This window comes from Pelophylax lessonae (genome assembly GCF_965119305.1).
Source record: "Pelophylax lessonae genome assembly, chromosome: 1".
In the NCBI taxonomy this organism is placed as follows: Eukaryota; Metazoa; Chordata; class Amphibia; order Anura; family Ranidae; genus Pelophylax; species Pelophylax lessonae.
The window spans coordinates 814382421-814399688 of record NC_138768.1 but is presented as its reverse complement, the minus strand read 5'-3'; the positions used below and the strand labels follow the sequence as shown (position 1 = coordinate 814399688).

At 43.9% G+C, this 17268-nt stretch overlaps 1 protein-coding gene and 1 pseudogene across 2 annotated transcripts in view; both read right to left on the bottom strand.

The window, feature by feature from the left end:
• Nucleotides 1-13273: 13273 nt before the first annotated feature.
• LOC309555477 (uncharacterized protein) overlaps nt 13274-17268 on the bottom strand; it is a 51248-nt gene continuing 47253 nt past the window's right edge. The window contains exon 2 of the mRNA XM_082257505.1: nt 13274-13396. Coding sequence (XP_082113631.1) covers nt 13340-13396 — 57 coding nt within the window. The 3' untranslated portion in view covers nt 13274-13339. The remainder of the gene's footprint in view (nt 13397-17268) is intronic.
• On the bottom strand, nt 13599-14579 carry LOC309550690 (annotated as a pseudogene). Its single transcript has one exon. The product of its transcript is annotated as an uncharacterized misc_RNA (transcript).

Genomic DNA, 17268 nt, shown 5'->3' with positions numbered 1-17268 from the left:
GTGGTTTTAACTCGGTCCAGGCAGACAGTACTTAAACCCTGTAGCTGGTGCTCAAACAAGAGAGACTCTCATAGTGCAGTATGCCGGGTATACTTTATTCATGCCCAAATGCAGACTACTTACAATTAAGCAGATAAAAACATGCAGACAGTCTCCTAGTGTGACCGCGGATGCGGTGAAATCCGAAGCTTCCGGTCTCGGCCGACGACCGGAAGTGACGTCAACACGGCTTGTCCCACAACAATTTAGAAGGGCAAGGCAAACAGGTACTGTGGAAATAATAATAGTACAGGCACAATTTCTGAGAATGCAATTGCACACAGTGAAATGTGATGAGGCAATACTGTAACAAGCTTAACAGAAGAAAAATGTAACACTCTTTACCTGTCTTTCTCAACTTTTTTTCAGTCTCGGCACCCTTTAAATATATGTCAAATCACAAGGCACCCCAATCTAAGATTTTAAAGTTACTTATCAGTGAGAAACCTGATATTGGGAGGATGCACACAACCACCTTGAATTAACTTCACTTCACCACCCCCCTTCACATCAGGGGTCCCCCCCCCCATGACATCAGAGCCCTCCTTCACATCAAAGTATCCCCATTAACATCAGAGTCACCCTCACACATGAGAGCCCCAATCAAATCAGAATACAACCATCACATCAGAGTCTCCTCTTTACCATAGACCCCCCCCCCTAAAATACATAGGCCCCTTAATCACACACTCCCCCCAATTACACAGTCCCCTTCTCACATCAGAGCCCCACCTTTTCACTGCAGCAGGGGAGGATGTGGAGCAGGTCTGAAGGTGGCAGATTTCTGTCCTCTCCTGAATGTTGGGGGCAGCCTTGGTGAGGAAGGACCAGCCACCAACATCATAGCAATAAATTAGGTTTCCTTGCTCAAGTGCGCTGATGGCAAACCTTGGCACCCTAGATGTTTTGGAACTAAATTTCCCATGATGCTTATGCACTCTGCAGTGTAGTTGAGCATCATGGGAAATGTAGTTCCAAAACATCTGGGTCGCCAAGGTTCGCCAACACTGCCCTAGAAGGTCATTGAATTTTTGTGTGCTGCTGGCTTGCCCACCCACATCATGGCAACTTATGATACTGATCAAGGGCAAATTAGGTCCCATGCTCAGGGAAACCTGGTTGAGAAACACTGCTCTATACCGTTGTCAGGCAAAACAGCACAAGTATCAATAAGTGAGGACACCCAAAAGGTCCCTTCTCAATGTCTCTGGGTAAACCAGCGTCTCTCACACTAAAAGGGAATTTACCTAGAGGGATGAAATTCTAGGGCACAGCACTCAAATATATTCGTAATCCCAAAAGAAGCAACACTGTCCAAAAGGGCACTGTTACTCTTCCCTCTATCTATCCTTCATTTACTATAGAATACTTCGCTCTTGGGGACAAGAGCATTTGTGTTGTGTTACTTGGCCCTTAAGGACAGGGCCTAATTTTTAGGTGGGGGGGGGGGGTGTAGCACCCTCCAAGTAGGCTGCTAGGCAAATTTAGTTTTAAGCTCATTCTGTAGTCAAAGGAACAGTGATTGTTTGCTCTAGTCTGTTGAGGGTTTCACAGGCTGGGAATTTGATTACTTCCCCTTGCCTCTGGAAGAAGCTTCCAGAACATGTGGGGATATTCAAATGAGCAGCCTGAATATTTATCATGGCCTGCCAATCTCGGGAGAGGAGTGTCCAGAAGGTGGCTGGGGGCTGATAAATTGTCTGAAACCCTGGAGAGGCAGGATCGGCCTGAAGGCCTTGAGTGATCTTCTGAGGAACTGGCTGTAGGACTTCATCATTGGGATTGGGCTGGACAAGGATTGTTCCCCTCGCTGGACCATGTCCGGAGGAAGTTGGAAGGAATGCAATTGTCCTAGGGACTTGTGAGTAATGACCCAGAGTTGATTCTTGGTGTGCTTTTGGCATATGCTGTAAGTGCCAGAGGTATTTTGGACTGAGACAACTCTCATAGAGTCTCAGAGTAGTGGCCAATCCCCTGCCCTCAGCAGAATCCAGAAATGTGAGCATAGAAAAGAGTTTACTGTGCAGTGTTTTGGAGTATCCCATGCCCTAACCCCTCTCCTTTTTAAAGATATTCAAGAAAAAAATACTAAAAAGACATCCCCTAGACCACCTCTGTACTGAACCTGTTACTCTGTACTGAACCTGTTATTACTAGCGGCCCCTTCGGGGATAGTGCTTCAAAGGTTTTTACAGGTAAACATCATGCATAAAATACATAATGCACATTTAATATGTGAAGATTTTTGTTGAAATGGTGTAGAGGACAAGGGCTCCCTAAATGCTAGTTTCAACTGCCTAACTATTCCAAGCATTAAGAGAACAAATATGGACAATAGACATTTTTCCCTCGAGGATCATTTTAATGAAACAAAATGTTTATCCTTTAGATTAAGAATTTAATTGTAGATAGCAAAGCTCACTTTCACAGAGGTAATTGTGGAATATTAGGGTGTAACTCAATATCCTGGAACATGGGTGAATGACACAGCTATTGCTCCGGAATGCATTCAACGATTAACACACCATGCCACTGCCAGTAAGTGTTTATTGTAATTGGGAGGGTATAGTCACAATGAAGTGACAGTAAAGGTGCTTTCTGTGTTTTAGGAAAGAAATGCACATAATTCTTATGTTTGGAATTAGTTTGGAATATAATTATTTGGCACAAACCTTTAGGTGTTTTTCACACGGGTGTTCCATCAGTCTGTTTTTCACACTTGATTAGCTACAGTATCTCACAAAAGTGAGTACATCCCTCACATTTTTGTAAATATTTTATTATATCTTTTCATGTGACAACACTGAAGAAATGACAATTTGCTACAATGTAAAGTAGTGAGTGGACAGCTTGTATAACAGTGTAAATTTGCTGTCCCCTCAAAATAACTCAACACAGCCATTAATGTCTAAACGGCTGGCAACAAAAGTCAATACCTAAGTGATAATGTCCAAATTGGGCCCAAAGTGTCAATATTTTGTGTAGCCATCATTATTTTCTAGCACTGCCTTAACCCTCTTGTGCATGGAGTTCACCAGAGCTTCACAGGTTGCCACTGGAGTCCTCTTCCACTCCTCCATGATGACATCATGGAGCTGGTGAAGGTTAGAGACCTTGCTCTCCTCCACCTTCCATTTGAGGATGCCCCACAGATGCTCAATAGGGTTTAGGTGTGGAGACATGCTTGGCCACTCCATCACCTTTACCCTCAGCTTCTTTAGCAAGGCAGTGGTCATCTTTAAAGTGTGTTTGGGGTTGTTATCATGTTGGAATACTGCCCTGCGGCCTAGTTCTCGAAGGGAAGAGATCATGCTCTGCTTCAGTATGTCACAGTACATGTTGGCATTTATGGTTCCCTCAATGAACTGTAGCTCTCCATTGCCAGCAGCTCTCATGTAGCCCCAGACCATGACACTCCCACCACAATGGTTGACTGTAGGCAAGACACACTTTTTTTTGTACTCCTCACCTGGTTGCCGACAGACACGCTTGATACAGTAGTTCCAGTAATCCATGTCCTTAGTCTGCTTGTCTTCAGCAAACTGGCCAGAAAAGATCAGCCCCTGGGGGAGGAGTCAGTGCGTAAGGTGGTCGCAGTCAATTGGATCAGCGGGATGGGGGTCGGGCCTGAGCTCACTAAAGTTATTCCCCCATGGTATTCTGGGTCTTTTGAATTCAACGCGTGGATGAAAGAGCTGCCCATTCTCCCGCCCCCTTTTTTGTTGGTCTGTCACAGCTTTAGCAGCGGGCGGTTTTTTGATCTTGCTAGCATTAAAACTTGGTAATGGGCTATGTCCTTTGCCTGGAAGTTGGAGTTAGTATGTCCAGCACTTATGGTAAGGACAGGCCCCATTTGGAATTTAATGGTTAGACGTGCTCACAGTACAACTGTGAACGGCACTGGGTTAAAGTGTTAGCATGTTCTGTGTTGGAAATTAAATAAAGCTTTGGCCTTGCCCTTTCCAACTCAATTGTTGTAAGCGTGGTGTTTTGGTACTAGGGAGGGGGCAAGGGAGTTAAAATAGTTTTTCCTAGGCGTATGCGCCTCATCAGTCATGCAACATCGTTTAGCAAATGCATGACAGTGACATTAATTCTTAAAAGCATACCTACACATCTGCTAAGGTGCACAAACATTGCATAGTGCCATAGCACCATGCATTTCGATGCAGCAGAATTTTTCAAAAGAGTCAGGAACGTCTTTTGCGATATTCTTGCGCATAGGGCAGCCCATTGTAATGAATGGGTTGCCCTACACACGATGCGTGTAAATGCATGTGTGATTCTTAGCACCTGCATGATGTGATGATGTGTGGAGGTAGAATTGCATCATGTCCTGTATTATACAGAATCCTTATGGATATCAGGTTAAAAAGCTTGTAGGCAGGTGCAGTCTGCTGTCTACACAGCAGGTGGCGCTCAATCACAGCAACACTGCAGAGGGAGAGGAAGTCAATGTTGGACAGGGTTTCCCTTATGGTTTCCCAAATCACTGGGGCAGCGATCTGATTGGATGGTGGCCGCTCATGTGACTCTGGCAGCCATCTTAGGTGTGGCAGAGTCTATTTAAGACCTTGGCCCCTGGGTTTGGCACATTTTATGCGAGTGGGAAAAGGTACCCTATTTGTGAGTATCAGCGATAGGGAAAGGTTCCAGACGAGAAGGAAAATTGTAGGGTCTCATCTCTCTGGATACCTTCCTGATTGGGCACAAGATAGCCAGGCCGCATTCTGCCCCCTCTCAAAAGACACCATCGGTTTGCCTTGATCCTACTTCTTCACAATATTGGGACTGTGAGTGTGCTTGACAAGATAGCTGTCCCACTGGGTTTGTTGTGAACTGTTGCTGCATTACTTCAATACAAGTTTTATATTTCACCTGACTGTGTGAATTATTGCCGCCGCACCACGCTGCATCCCACTTACAAACTGTATCCTGTATTGTCTTAGTTTGTCCTGTAATTCTTAATTTCCCCTCCTTCTTCCCCTTCCTCCTTACCCAAAGTGCACTGTGCCATGAACTGACAGTTCCTCCGCTGCACTTCACCAATCACCAACCATAGTCTGCACAAGGAATGCCCCTGACCCTAGCATAGGCTGACCAGAAGGTAGGTCTTTGAGCCTGGAGTGGAAAGAATTGGTGTCCGCTAAGCATCTTTGTCTGAGGACAGTGAAGAGTACACAGAGAAGAGATTGTGATCCACCTTACCATGTTGTGTTACATGGGTGCATGGTATAAAAGGGTTGATAATCTCTGCAGACTCCATTGCACTCCCCTGCTTTCTGCCTGCTTATTGTATTGCTAATGGTCAGTGCCAGGATGATGACCACCCCAAGTCTGTCTCCCCACCACAAGAATATTTACAATGAAATTAAATTATTTCTGAGCACTACAACTAAAAACAGTTTACTTCATTTTTAACATTCAGAGCAACAGTTACTTCCTGAAATCCCTCTGCCCTTAGCTCAGGCATGCAGGCAGGACAGTGTGCTTAGCTGAGAACACCCCTCCTCCAGATTAGAGACAAAAAAAATGCCCCTGAGGACTCCTGGGATGTATGGCATAATTTTGGCCTAGGCCAGAAACCAAGACACCCTGAAGAAATGTAAAAAAATAAAAGTTTAAAATAAGTCAATATAATATACTTTTCTATCTATTTACTAAGGCTAGCAGCATAAGGATTACAAATAGCTAATTTAGATAGAAAGTTTAGTTTTGCTATGCATACCTCTCATCCATCACACCATCCTGTTGTAAGCTTGATTTCACCTTTTAGCTGGCAACTCTGTATTAAATCAGATTTCAGGTACTGTATATGTTTGCTAGCTGAACTAAGATTTTTTTTTTAGAAATGTTGAAATACACTATATTACCCAAAGTATTGGGATGCCTGCCTTTACACGCACATGAACTTTAATGGCATCCCAGTCTTAGTTTGTAGGGTTCAACATTGAGTTGGCCCACCCTTTGCAGCTATAACAGCTTCAATTCTTCTGGGAAGGCTGTCCACAAGGTTTAGGAGAGTGTCTATGGGAATGTTTGACCATTCTTCCAGAAGCGCATTTGTGAGGTCAGGCACTAATGTTGGAAGACAACAACAAAAAAAAAAAGAAAGGGGTGCACCAACCAAGTGCATTACCACTAAAAATATTTTTTTAAGTTATAAAAGGTAAAACATTATACTCACAAAGCAGATGTGAATATTGCACATATCAACATGTTCAACATCGGATCTCCAAGGTAGCCAGGGTACTATGCAATGCTGGATGGCATGCTGTGTATCGCATGATAAACCACTGTGGCTAGGCTGACGCGTTTCGAGGACGAGCCCCCTTCCTGAGAGCCAAGGAATGCTGTATTCCTTGGCTCTGAGGAAGGGGGCTTGCCCTTGAAACGCGTCAAACTACCAACAGTGGTTTTTCATGCGGTACACAGCATGCCATCCAGCATTGCATAGTACCCTGGCTACCTTGGAGATCCGATGTTGAACATGTTGATATGTGCAATATTCACATCTGTTTTGTGTCTATAATGTTTTACCTTTTATAATTTTAATAAATATTTTTAGTGGTAATGCACTAGGTCGGTGCGCCCCTTTCTTTTTTGTTGTTGTTTTCTAGTGGTTTCGGATACCCTTGATCCTGAGGGAGCAGATAGACCATTAGTCATGCCCATCCAAGTCCGTTGGAAGTGTTCCTCTTTCCCCCCATAATTTTTTCACTCGAGCGCAGGAGAATTGTTTTACATTACTGATGTTGGAAGATAAGACCTGGCTCGCAGTCTCCGCTCTAATTCATTCCAAAGGTGTTCTATCTGGTTGAGGTAAGGACTCTGTGCAGGCCAGTCAAGTTCCTTCACCCCAAATTTGCTCATTCATGTCTTTATGGACTTTGGTTTGTGCACTGGTGCGCAGTCATGTTGGAACGGGAAGGGGCCATGCCTACTCCTGAAAAACAACCCCACACCATAATCCCCCAATCACCAAATGATTTGGACCAGTGTACTAAGCAGCAGCAGACTTGCAGATCGGCAGACTCCTTAGAGAAAAAATGTAGAAAAGGTAGACAGCGGTACAAAAAAGGATCCTTTAGGCTGGATCCAGCAATCTGTACTTTGTAGCAAAGGCTGTCTCCTATAGCAACAATATTCAACTCATGGAAGGTGCAGGAACTCTCTGGATGATTCCATCTTGATGCTTTCCCAGGCTCTCCATGGTTCCCCGATTCATGGCAGAGTAACCTCTCGTACTTCATCTCAGGTCTCCATCCTTTCCTTCATGCCTCCAGGTAATGAGCAGGCTCTCCCTTGCAGAGCCCTGAGCACATGGCTAGGCCTCAGACTTTAGGTCTACCCAGCAGCAGCTGTTCCTGACCCACCCACTCATGGAAAGGACCAAGATTACCTGACTTCCTCCAAATAAATACCTTCTCCCAGCATGCTAAGCGACCAGTATGATTGGCTGAGAAAAGTATACATATTCATAACCTAGACCTACTGTTATTCATCACACTAATGCCAAAGGTAACAGTGCTACCTATTGACAAAAGGGAGAAACCACAGTTATAGTAGGCTTAGGAGGAAAATCCAGTGATCCCAAAGACTACAAATTAGTTAGGCTAGCTACCACCTAGCACAGCTAAATGTATTAGCAACCCTGTTTAGGACTACAGGTCTTTTTTATTTTTCAGAGAAGTGTTCTTTAAAAGAAATAATTTCAGTGTGTATGACCCCGGTACTCCCTAGCACCGCTGTATCATCATCCATAATTAGCTCCAGCTCTTGAACTGACATGACACGGCATATTAATGGGTATAAGTAAGCTGATGTAAGATCTCAGTCTCAGCATTAATGTAACCAACAGCTACATGATCCTATATTTGGGAACAACTGAAAATACCATTCCAGTTCATCACCACCAACAGGCTGGAAAAAGGCCATGTAGGAGAGCTGGTAACTGAATACTTATTATTGAATATCCTTGGAGTGAGGAACAACTTCTAGGTGTTCCTTTGGATAAGAGTTTGTTAACCGGTTGCCCCGGCCAGGCAAAGTGATGTATGGGTACGTCACTTGCCTGTCACTTGCTTGTGAGCTAATAGCGGGCTCCCCGGCTCGTTCCCTAGGAAGTCCGTGCGTGTGACCAGCGGACCCGATGTCCGCCGGTCACTCGGCGATCGTCGGTGGAGAGGGAGAAAGGCAGGCGGCTAATGTAAACAAGCCGCCTGTCATTCTCCCCTGTGTAGGAATAGTGATCATATGGTTCTACTATGTAGGACCGTTGATCACTGTTCCTACACCAGTAGCCATGTCCAATCACAGTTAGAAGCACGCCCCTAGGGACACACTTAACCCCTCCTTCCCCAATAAAGTTAACCCCTTCCCTGCCAGTGTCATTTTGCAGTAACAGTGCATATATATAGCACTGATTACTGCAGTAATATCACTGGTAACCCCAAAAGTGTCAAAAATGTCAGTCAAAGATCCGATCTGTCAATGTCGCAGTTCCCGCAAAAATAATCGCAGATCGCCGCCATTACTCGTTAAAAAAAAAAACACCAAAAATGACAAAAATCTTTCCCTTAGTTAGTAAATGCAATAACTTTTGCGCAAACCAATCAAAATACGCTTTTTGCTATTTTTTTTACCAAACATATGTAGCATAAAACAAATCGGCCTAAAATGTTAAAAAAATTTGATTTTTACATTTTTTTTGGGGGGGAATTGTATATAAAAAAATTTGAAAAATATTGTTATTTTTTCAAAATTGATGCTCTTTTTTTGTTTATAGCGCAAAAAGTAAAAATCACACAGGTGATCAAATACCACCAAAAGAAAGCTCTGTTTGTGGGAAAAAAAAAACGTCAAATTCGTTTAGGTACAGCATCGCACGTAATTGTCCGTTAAAGTCACACAGTGCCGAATCGCAAAAAAAACCCCTGGTCGGAATGGGGGTAAAATATTCCGGGGCTTAAGTGGTTAAAGTGACACTAAACAATATCCTTATCCTCCAAAAATAATCCATACGCATCCACTACTTAATGGCCCTTTGATCTTTTTTCATGAAATCTTTTCATAATTAGTTTTGTTGCCTTCTGCTTTGGGATGTTATTCAGAATGAATGGCACTGCAGCAAACCATCGCCATTTATTGTATGATTCCGTGCATTGCAGTAACGCACAACTTCTGGTACCCAGTGCAATCTCCAGAACACTGTACAGTCACAGAGATCAAGTTAGAGTCTTTACACCCCCAGGACAACTGCGCACCTTCCAGAATCCTCCAGACACAGTCAAAGTTAGGGTCTTAACGCCCCAGGACTGTTGTGCACCTTCCAGCATCCTCCAGACACAATCCAATCCTTCTCAGATCTTATTTTAGAAATCCTCCATTCAGTTCCAGGTCCTAGCCCTGCACCCTCCTGATACCTTACAGAAATGCAAACCCAGTCAATAAGCTGCCTGAGGGGCAACAGTCACCCTAAGGCTGGTAACTTTCCTTACTGGGGAAAGACAATCTTTTCAGGGCTCCAGACTATTTATCAGCTGCCCAATCACCGCCTGGGTGCACCTCTCCAGAGATTGGCTAGGCGCTGATCAATGTTTAGGCTGGCCAGATGAATTTTCCCTCCCTAAATTCCAGAAGCTTCTTCTAGACTCTAGAATCTAGAGGCAAGAGGAAGCAATTGAACTCATAGCCTCTGATACCCTGAACAGACTAGGCCAAAATTTTCTTCCTCCCTTGATTACAGAAGGAACAAAAACTAAACTTAGCTAACATCCTTACTAGGAGGGTGCTACAGTTGCAAATGGTACCACGTACACAATGAGTAGACTCAAGTGTCAGTCTACTCTCATTGTTATGCCCTGTGCTCACTACCTAACTTTTGCTCTCTGGCTGCCCAAGGTGGAACGCCTTCTACAGCCATGCTTGGTGGTAATATAATCCTGGAAAATTATGAGAATCAGTAACATTTTGGATGTACCATAACTTTCTGTTTCAGTGATAATGGTCACTGTAGAAATGATTATGCATATTCTGCCCAGCAGGGACACAAAAAGCGATAAAAACCTGCCAGGTGTTTTAACTTTTTACTACTGTATTCAAAACTAAAAAAAACATTTTTGACAAAAGATACACTTTACATATACAGATCAGGAGGTCTCAGCAGCACTCTTGGAACTCTGAATGTAAAAGCACAATTTTAATATGACATCTCATGGTGCCAGCTGTTCACCATCAACCTGTGTATGTGCTTAGTACCCTACTACAGCACAAATATAAAAAAAAATTAAATAAAAAAATAAAAAAATAAATCTGCGCTGAGCTTTTAGGGGAACTGCTGCAACCCAAATCCTGGAATGTTCCTTTAAATGCTGCAATGCTCGGCTGCGCACGTATAACTTAGCGCTAAATACCAGTGGAAATCACAATGAAGTGCAAATATAACTAAAAATTAATAAAATGATGTGAAAAATAGAAATGCACAGAAAACATACAATCCACTGAAAGATATCAATATAAACTACAACAACGTGCATATGCTACTGAGTGCAAAATACATGTGAAAAATAAATATACATGAAAACATGTGCAAAAAACATATAGTCCACTAAAAAGTGCCAATTGAAGAGTACTTTGTGTTCAACGATGCAAAAACTGCATAGGTGCTCTACTGTGAGGTGCTCCTCATTGGGAGTGGATGGTCTCTTACAATAGTGTATTGATCCCGATTACAAAGGAAGCCAGCAGCGAGTCTCCTGGGTGATGATGTCAATAGACACAAATATCCACGCATGCCTCAAATGGAAGAAGCTCATCATATGGCCAAACATGAAATAGGGAGAAGCCTCATATTGTGAATCCATAAAAACATTATATTAAAACATAAACAGATGTAAACTTACTAGAAAGCAGTAAAATCGGACATGGAAAAAGTCCCCCGTCTAATCGGCCGTAATGACGTCACACTTGCTCCCATCCGACGCGTTTCCACAAAACTGTTGTGTTCTGGGTTTGGAAGAACAGAACAAAAAAAGTTGCTAGACCTTTAAATGACTGCTCCTTTAACCACTTGCCGACCGCCGCACAACTATCTACGTCGGCGGTCAGCCCCTCACAGGCAAACTAACGTAGGGCTACGTTGCTTGCTTGTGAGGGTCTAGGGAGCGAGCGCGCGCCCCCGGAGGCGCGCTCCCGCTCCCGCGTCGTCACGGACCCCCCCGCGCGTGTGACCAGCGGACCCGATGTCCGCCGGACACTCGGCGATCGGCGGGGGAGAGGGAGAATGTCAGGCAGCTTGTGTAAACAAGCTGCCTGTCATTCTCCTCGCTGTAAAGACACTGATCACATGGATCTACTATGTAGATCCGTTGATCAGTGTCCTTACAGCTCAAGCCACAGCCAATCACAGTAGAAAGCACGCCCCTAGGGACACACACAGCCCCTCCCTCCCAAATAAAGTTAACCCCTTCACTACCAGTGTATTTTTACAGTAACAGTGCATATATATAGCACTGATTACTGTAGAAATGTCACTGGTAACCCCAAAAGTGTCAAAAATGTCAGTCAAGGGTCCAATCTGTCCGCCGCAATGTCGCAGTACCGCAAAAAAAATCGCAGATCGCCGCCATTACGCGTTAAAAAAAAAACAACAAAAATGACAAAAATCTTTCCCTTTGTTAGTAAACGCGATAACTTTTGCGCAAACCAATCAAAATACGCTTTTTGCGATTTTTTTTACCAAACATAGGTAGCATAAAACAAATTGGCCGAAAATGTTAAAAAATTTTGATTTTTAAATTTTTTTTGGGGGGAATTTCATATAAAAAAATGTGAAAAATATTGCTATTTTTGCAAAATTTACGCTTTTTTTTGTTTATAGCGCATGATCAAAAAATCGCACAGGTGATCAAATACCACCAAAAGAAAGCTCTGTTTGTGGGAAAAAAAGGACGCCAAATTCGTTTAGGTACAGCGTCGCACGACCGCGCAATTGTCCGTTAAAGTCACGCAGTGCCGAATCGCAAAATACCCCCTGGTCGGAATGGGGGTAAAATCTTCCGGGGCTTAAGTGGTTAAAGGATAACTCTACTTTCGTGGGGGGAAAAAAATAGCAAATAAAGAAAAAATAATATAGCGTATAAAATTGCGACACAAATCATATTGTAATTGAATGTTATTAAAAATGACCTTTTTTTTTCAATCTGCAGCCTTGTAATTTTCTTAAAATGCAATTTCCTATATGGCAATCTGGAGGTGTTCTGTACAAAGAATGTATAATATACACCCCCCAGAAGCATCATTTCCTGCCTGTGTGATTGGCTCACTGATATTCTTAGAAATCTGCACTAAGATACAAGTCAGATTTCAGGCATCCCCTGCAAAAAAAAAAAGTCATTTTTAGTGGGATACTCCCGATAGGAACACGTCTAAAGGGATGCAGGCCCAGCAGCTTTCATCATTAGTGCCCTGCAGGTGCACAGCTGATTGATAATTAGGAAACCACTCCCATTGGACTTACTTTCTCACATGGGCACAGAAAAACACACAGGGATTTCTTTAGAATAACAAAAGGTAGGAATCTGCAACAAAGGTTGTTATAATCCTTGTATTGTACATAAATCACCTAGAAGGAAACATTTTTTTCTCAACAAAAGTGGAGTTTCGCATTAAAGACATTGTGCACTCAAATGTTTTTGTTGTTTTAACTAGGTATTAACTACTTGACCTCCGGAAGGTTTTACCGCCTACACAAAAAAATAAATACATTTAACTACATACATTTTGAAAAAAAATTATATTTTCTACTTTCTGTTATAAAACATATTCAATAAAATTTAATTTCTTAATAAATGTAGGCAAACATGTATTCTGCTAGACGTCTTTGGTAAAAACCAAACTGCATTTTTTGGGACACTTTTTTTTTTTTGAAAAGGTATACTTTATTTTGCATAATAAAATATCCAAAAAAACAAATACCTAATCAGGGTACATGCTATCCTGTCCTGCAACGCAGAGCACAAATACACTACATAACAATACATTTTTAATCATACAATAAATACATTCACTCTTTGGTATGATGCCTAATGTGTTGTGCGGAGTAAAGGTACCCCGAACCATCACATCATGCATGACGCTGCTTACCCCGTAAAGCATTTACTAGAAACACATTACTATGTACACCTTACTGAACAGTGCATGCATCGTTTCAAACATAATACAATTCAATAAGCAACGGGTGTGATAGGGGGTAGGGAAGAGGGATAGGGGAGGGGAATGAATTCACAAGCCTGCAGCTTTATTGAAAGTATAAAGACACACAAGGGAGAGTGGGGGAAAGGGGAAATCTTCGGACCTCCTTTTCCTCATTGAAATCCACCAAGTTATAGTCTTTAAGCAAACTGTGAACCAGTCTGCGACAGTCCTCAATGGACACCCTCTTCAGCTGGTGGATAAGGCGCTTTCTGGCGCACCATAAAGCGTTCTTGAAAGCAGCACAACACCCGCCAGGCGTTGTCAATGTCCTCCTGGGAAAAAGTTACACAAAAAAAGTCAGTTCAGCACACCAAAGTGTGTGATGGCATGGCAGTCTCTGGTACAAGGTCTTTGAGTTCTTGTTCCAAGGCCCTCAACAGGCCCTGTGCAAAGCGGCACTCCCAGAAAACGTGCAAAGCAGTTTCCTCCTGGATGATGCAAAATGGGCAGTGCCTGTATCTGCACAGGTTTCTGGCATGCATAAATGTCCTGAGAGGCAGCCCTCCTTGGATTTCCATCCATGCCAGATCTTTGTGCCTGTTAGTGAGCCCCTTTGAAGAGCCATTCTTCCAGACCACTTTGCAAGTGGCTGAGGGTAGGCCTGGAACAGTCTCCACAGTGTCCATGGCTCGGATCAACTTGTAGAGAGTTTTTGGCTTCCACAAGTCTGGCTTAACTCCATGCAGCCCCTGCTCCTTGATAAACTTAAAAGTGTACCAAGGAGTGTCCCAGTTGTAGGGGATGGAACTGTCCCATTTGTCCCATCCAAAGGACCTCCAAAGAGGCAGGAGGAAGAAATGGGACACGGAGTTACCACCAGAGTCCAAAGTTCTGTCCACCAAAGTCCTGCGGTTGAAGTTGCAAGCAAAGAATACCCTCAATAGTGTAGCGATGTTGGGCACACCCTTGCTGCTCTTGAGGGGTTCTTAAACATGACTGGCCGCTTCCCTCTGTCCATTTTGGAGCCCCAGATGAAGTGAAACACCACCGTGGTGATGGCCTTGCAGGTGTTGACCTCAGGGGGGGGGGGGGGGTCAGGCCTTGGCGAGGTACTGCATCACAGGGAGAATCTCGCTGCGGAGTACCAGAGTTTTTCCTTTGATGGTGAGTTCTCTCAGGCTCCATATTCCAAACTTTTGTATCATCTTGGACAGTTTCTCCTCCCAAGACTTCAGGGCTGCGCCCTCAGCTCCAAACCAGACCCCAAGAATTTTGATGAAGTCTGTCTTGACGCTGAAAGGGACAGATGCAGAAAAAGGCAGGAACCACCTCCTGAAGAGCATGACTTCTGACTTCCCGCAGTTGATCTTTGCCCCTGAAGCTTTGCCAAAGTCCTCACAGGTCTGGACGAGTAAATAGATTGAGCGCCGGTCAGCAAAGAACACCATCACATTGTCCATGTAGAGTGAGCACTTGACTTCCTTTCTGTCCAGGCCCAGTATGGTGATCACTCCGATCTCTGGGTTCCATCTGATGCATTCGGCGAAGAGCTCTATACAGCAAATGAAAAACAGAGGTGAAAGAGGGCACCCTTGTCTGACCCCAGAGAGAACAGGGAAGGGGTCAGTTTTCCAGCCATTCACCAACACCGTACTACAAACGTCATTGTACATCAGGTTAACGTACGAACAAAACACTTCCCCAAGACCAAACCTGCACAGAGCTCTGCACATAACCTCATGGGAGACACTGTCAAAGGCCTTTTCCTGGACAAGACTGACCAGGGGCACGTTCACTCGGCGTCCCTGAATGTACTGGACCGTGTCCCGGATAAGGGCAAGACTGTCCGCAATCCTACGACCAGAAATGTCGCAAGTCTGATCCGGGTGGATGATCTTTCCGATGACAGATATCAACCTGTTGGCTAGGACCTTGATGAGGACTATGTAGTCCATGTTCAAGAGAGAGATGGGATGCCAATTTTTCAAATCACATCTCTCCCCCTTCTGCTTCAACAAAAATCATCCCCTCCCTCAGCGAGGGAGACATTCTGCCCTCCACCACCATCTCCTCATAAAACTCGAGCAGGTCTGGGCCCACGAGAACCCACAGCACTACACTCCGCTGGGAGACCATCGCAGCCTGGGGTCCTGCCCCACCTAAAGGATCTGATGGCAGAGTGCAGCTCCTCCAATGCCAGGGGAGCATTGATGGCTGACTAACCTGCAGGATCAATTTGGTTAGTGATACCTGACAAGAACCCGTCGGCTGCAGTCCTGTCTGCTTCTTTAGGGGAGAAGAGGTTGATGTAGTAGTCGCTGACCACTTGCATCACAGCCTCTTTCTCCATTTGGAGTGTTTGGGACACTACCTAATGGTGGACACTAGTACTACTGTAGTTCTGATCGTGATCAAGATACTGATCCATACAGACACTATACTGGTAATGGCAGTGATCAGAGACTTATGGTGGGACTGTGATAGTGTGGTGGAAAATCTAGCACTAGCTGACACTGACTAAGAGAAATGCTAACTGACGCTGATGTTGCTAGTGGCAGTAATACAAAGATCAGTGATAATATTGTACACTGTACTAATGTGGCACTGGCTGGTAAGGGGTTTAGACACAGAGAAAGAGATGTACACCGCTCAGGCAGTTGGAACTTCACAGCCAGCCATGGGTGCAGGACCTCGGATCGCCACCGCAAACAGGATACAAGAGAAATGGCGGCACACCAAGTGATGGCTCACAATGAAAGGATTAATTGAACAAGGATTCAAGGTACAGTAAAATGAATGGTGGACATGTTTCACTCGAATCACAGTGTGCTTGTTCATTACCAGTAGTGTAGTTAACAAGCATGCTGTGAGTCGCGTAAAACATGTCCACCATCCATTTTGTTGTACCTTGCATCCTTGTTTAATAAAGCCTTTCATCGTGAGCCATCGCTTGGTGTGCGGCCATTTCTCTTGTTTCCTGGTAAGGGGTTAACATCTAGGTCAATCAAGGGGTTAACTGTGTGCCTAACAAGTGTAATGTGTGCTGCTTTTTACTAACAGATTTGTCTGTTTTATCTCTCTGAAATCAGAGTTGATTTTAGGGAGAATAAACCTACAGAACGCTGTCTGTGCACAGAGTTCTGTGTGTTTCTTAACACAGAACTCTGTGCTGTGATTGGCCACAGCGGATCAGCAGGTGTACAGCCATAATCATTTGGCTGTACCCTGCTGACAAACTTGTGCTGTGTACAAACTCTGGGCCAGCAGGGGGTGCGCCAAACCAGGAAGTACACTGCGATATAAAGTTACATCACAGTACCTTGCTGTGCTGGCCACTCGCATTAAATCTACTGTGAGCTGGTCGGCAAGAGGCTAATGTAGTTATAGTCCCTATGTTGTTTGTTTGCCTTACCCTGTAATGATGGGATCACATGTTGTGGCTGCAGTTTGTTGTATAATTTCAAATGAATTCCCCTATGTCATTCACCTAGCTTGTCCCTATTCGTCAAAGGGACAAAACCACTTACTGTTCCTGTCCTGATCACACAGCGTCCAATCCATGCATTGCCGACTACTCTGTCAAGTCACAAATGTGGGAGTGCTGGTGTAAAAAAAAAAAAAAAAACATTTTCTAGCTGTATGGTGATCTCTTTATGTGTCTGTGAATGCACTGCCTGCTTATGTCTGTGTCAGATCTATTTACTCACCTGCATCAGCGCTAGACTGAGAGACCCAGGAACTGTGATATATGTAGTTTCTTTACAGGAAATGTTAGTTCTCACACTACAGACAGAGGTCTTGAATTACCTGTGCAGTGCCATGCCTCATGTTTGACTACAAACAGAAACTGCTAACACTGGAATGTGAGCATTCTACTATGGGCTGTATGTACAGGGCAACAAATTACACCATGAAACTATATATTCAATGCACATCTTATGCAGGTGAAATACACAAGGTGCAGGTAGGAAAGCTGCCATTGCTGGGTTCTCCTTCTGAAAGCACTCCTTCTGGCTGTCATCCTGATCCAAT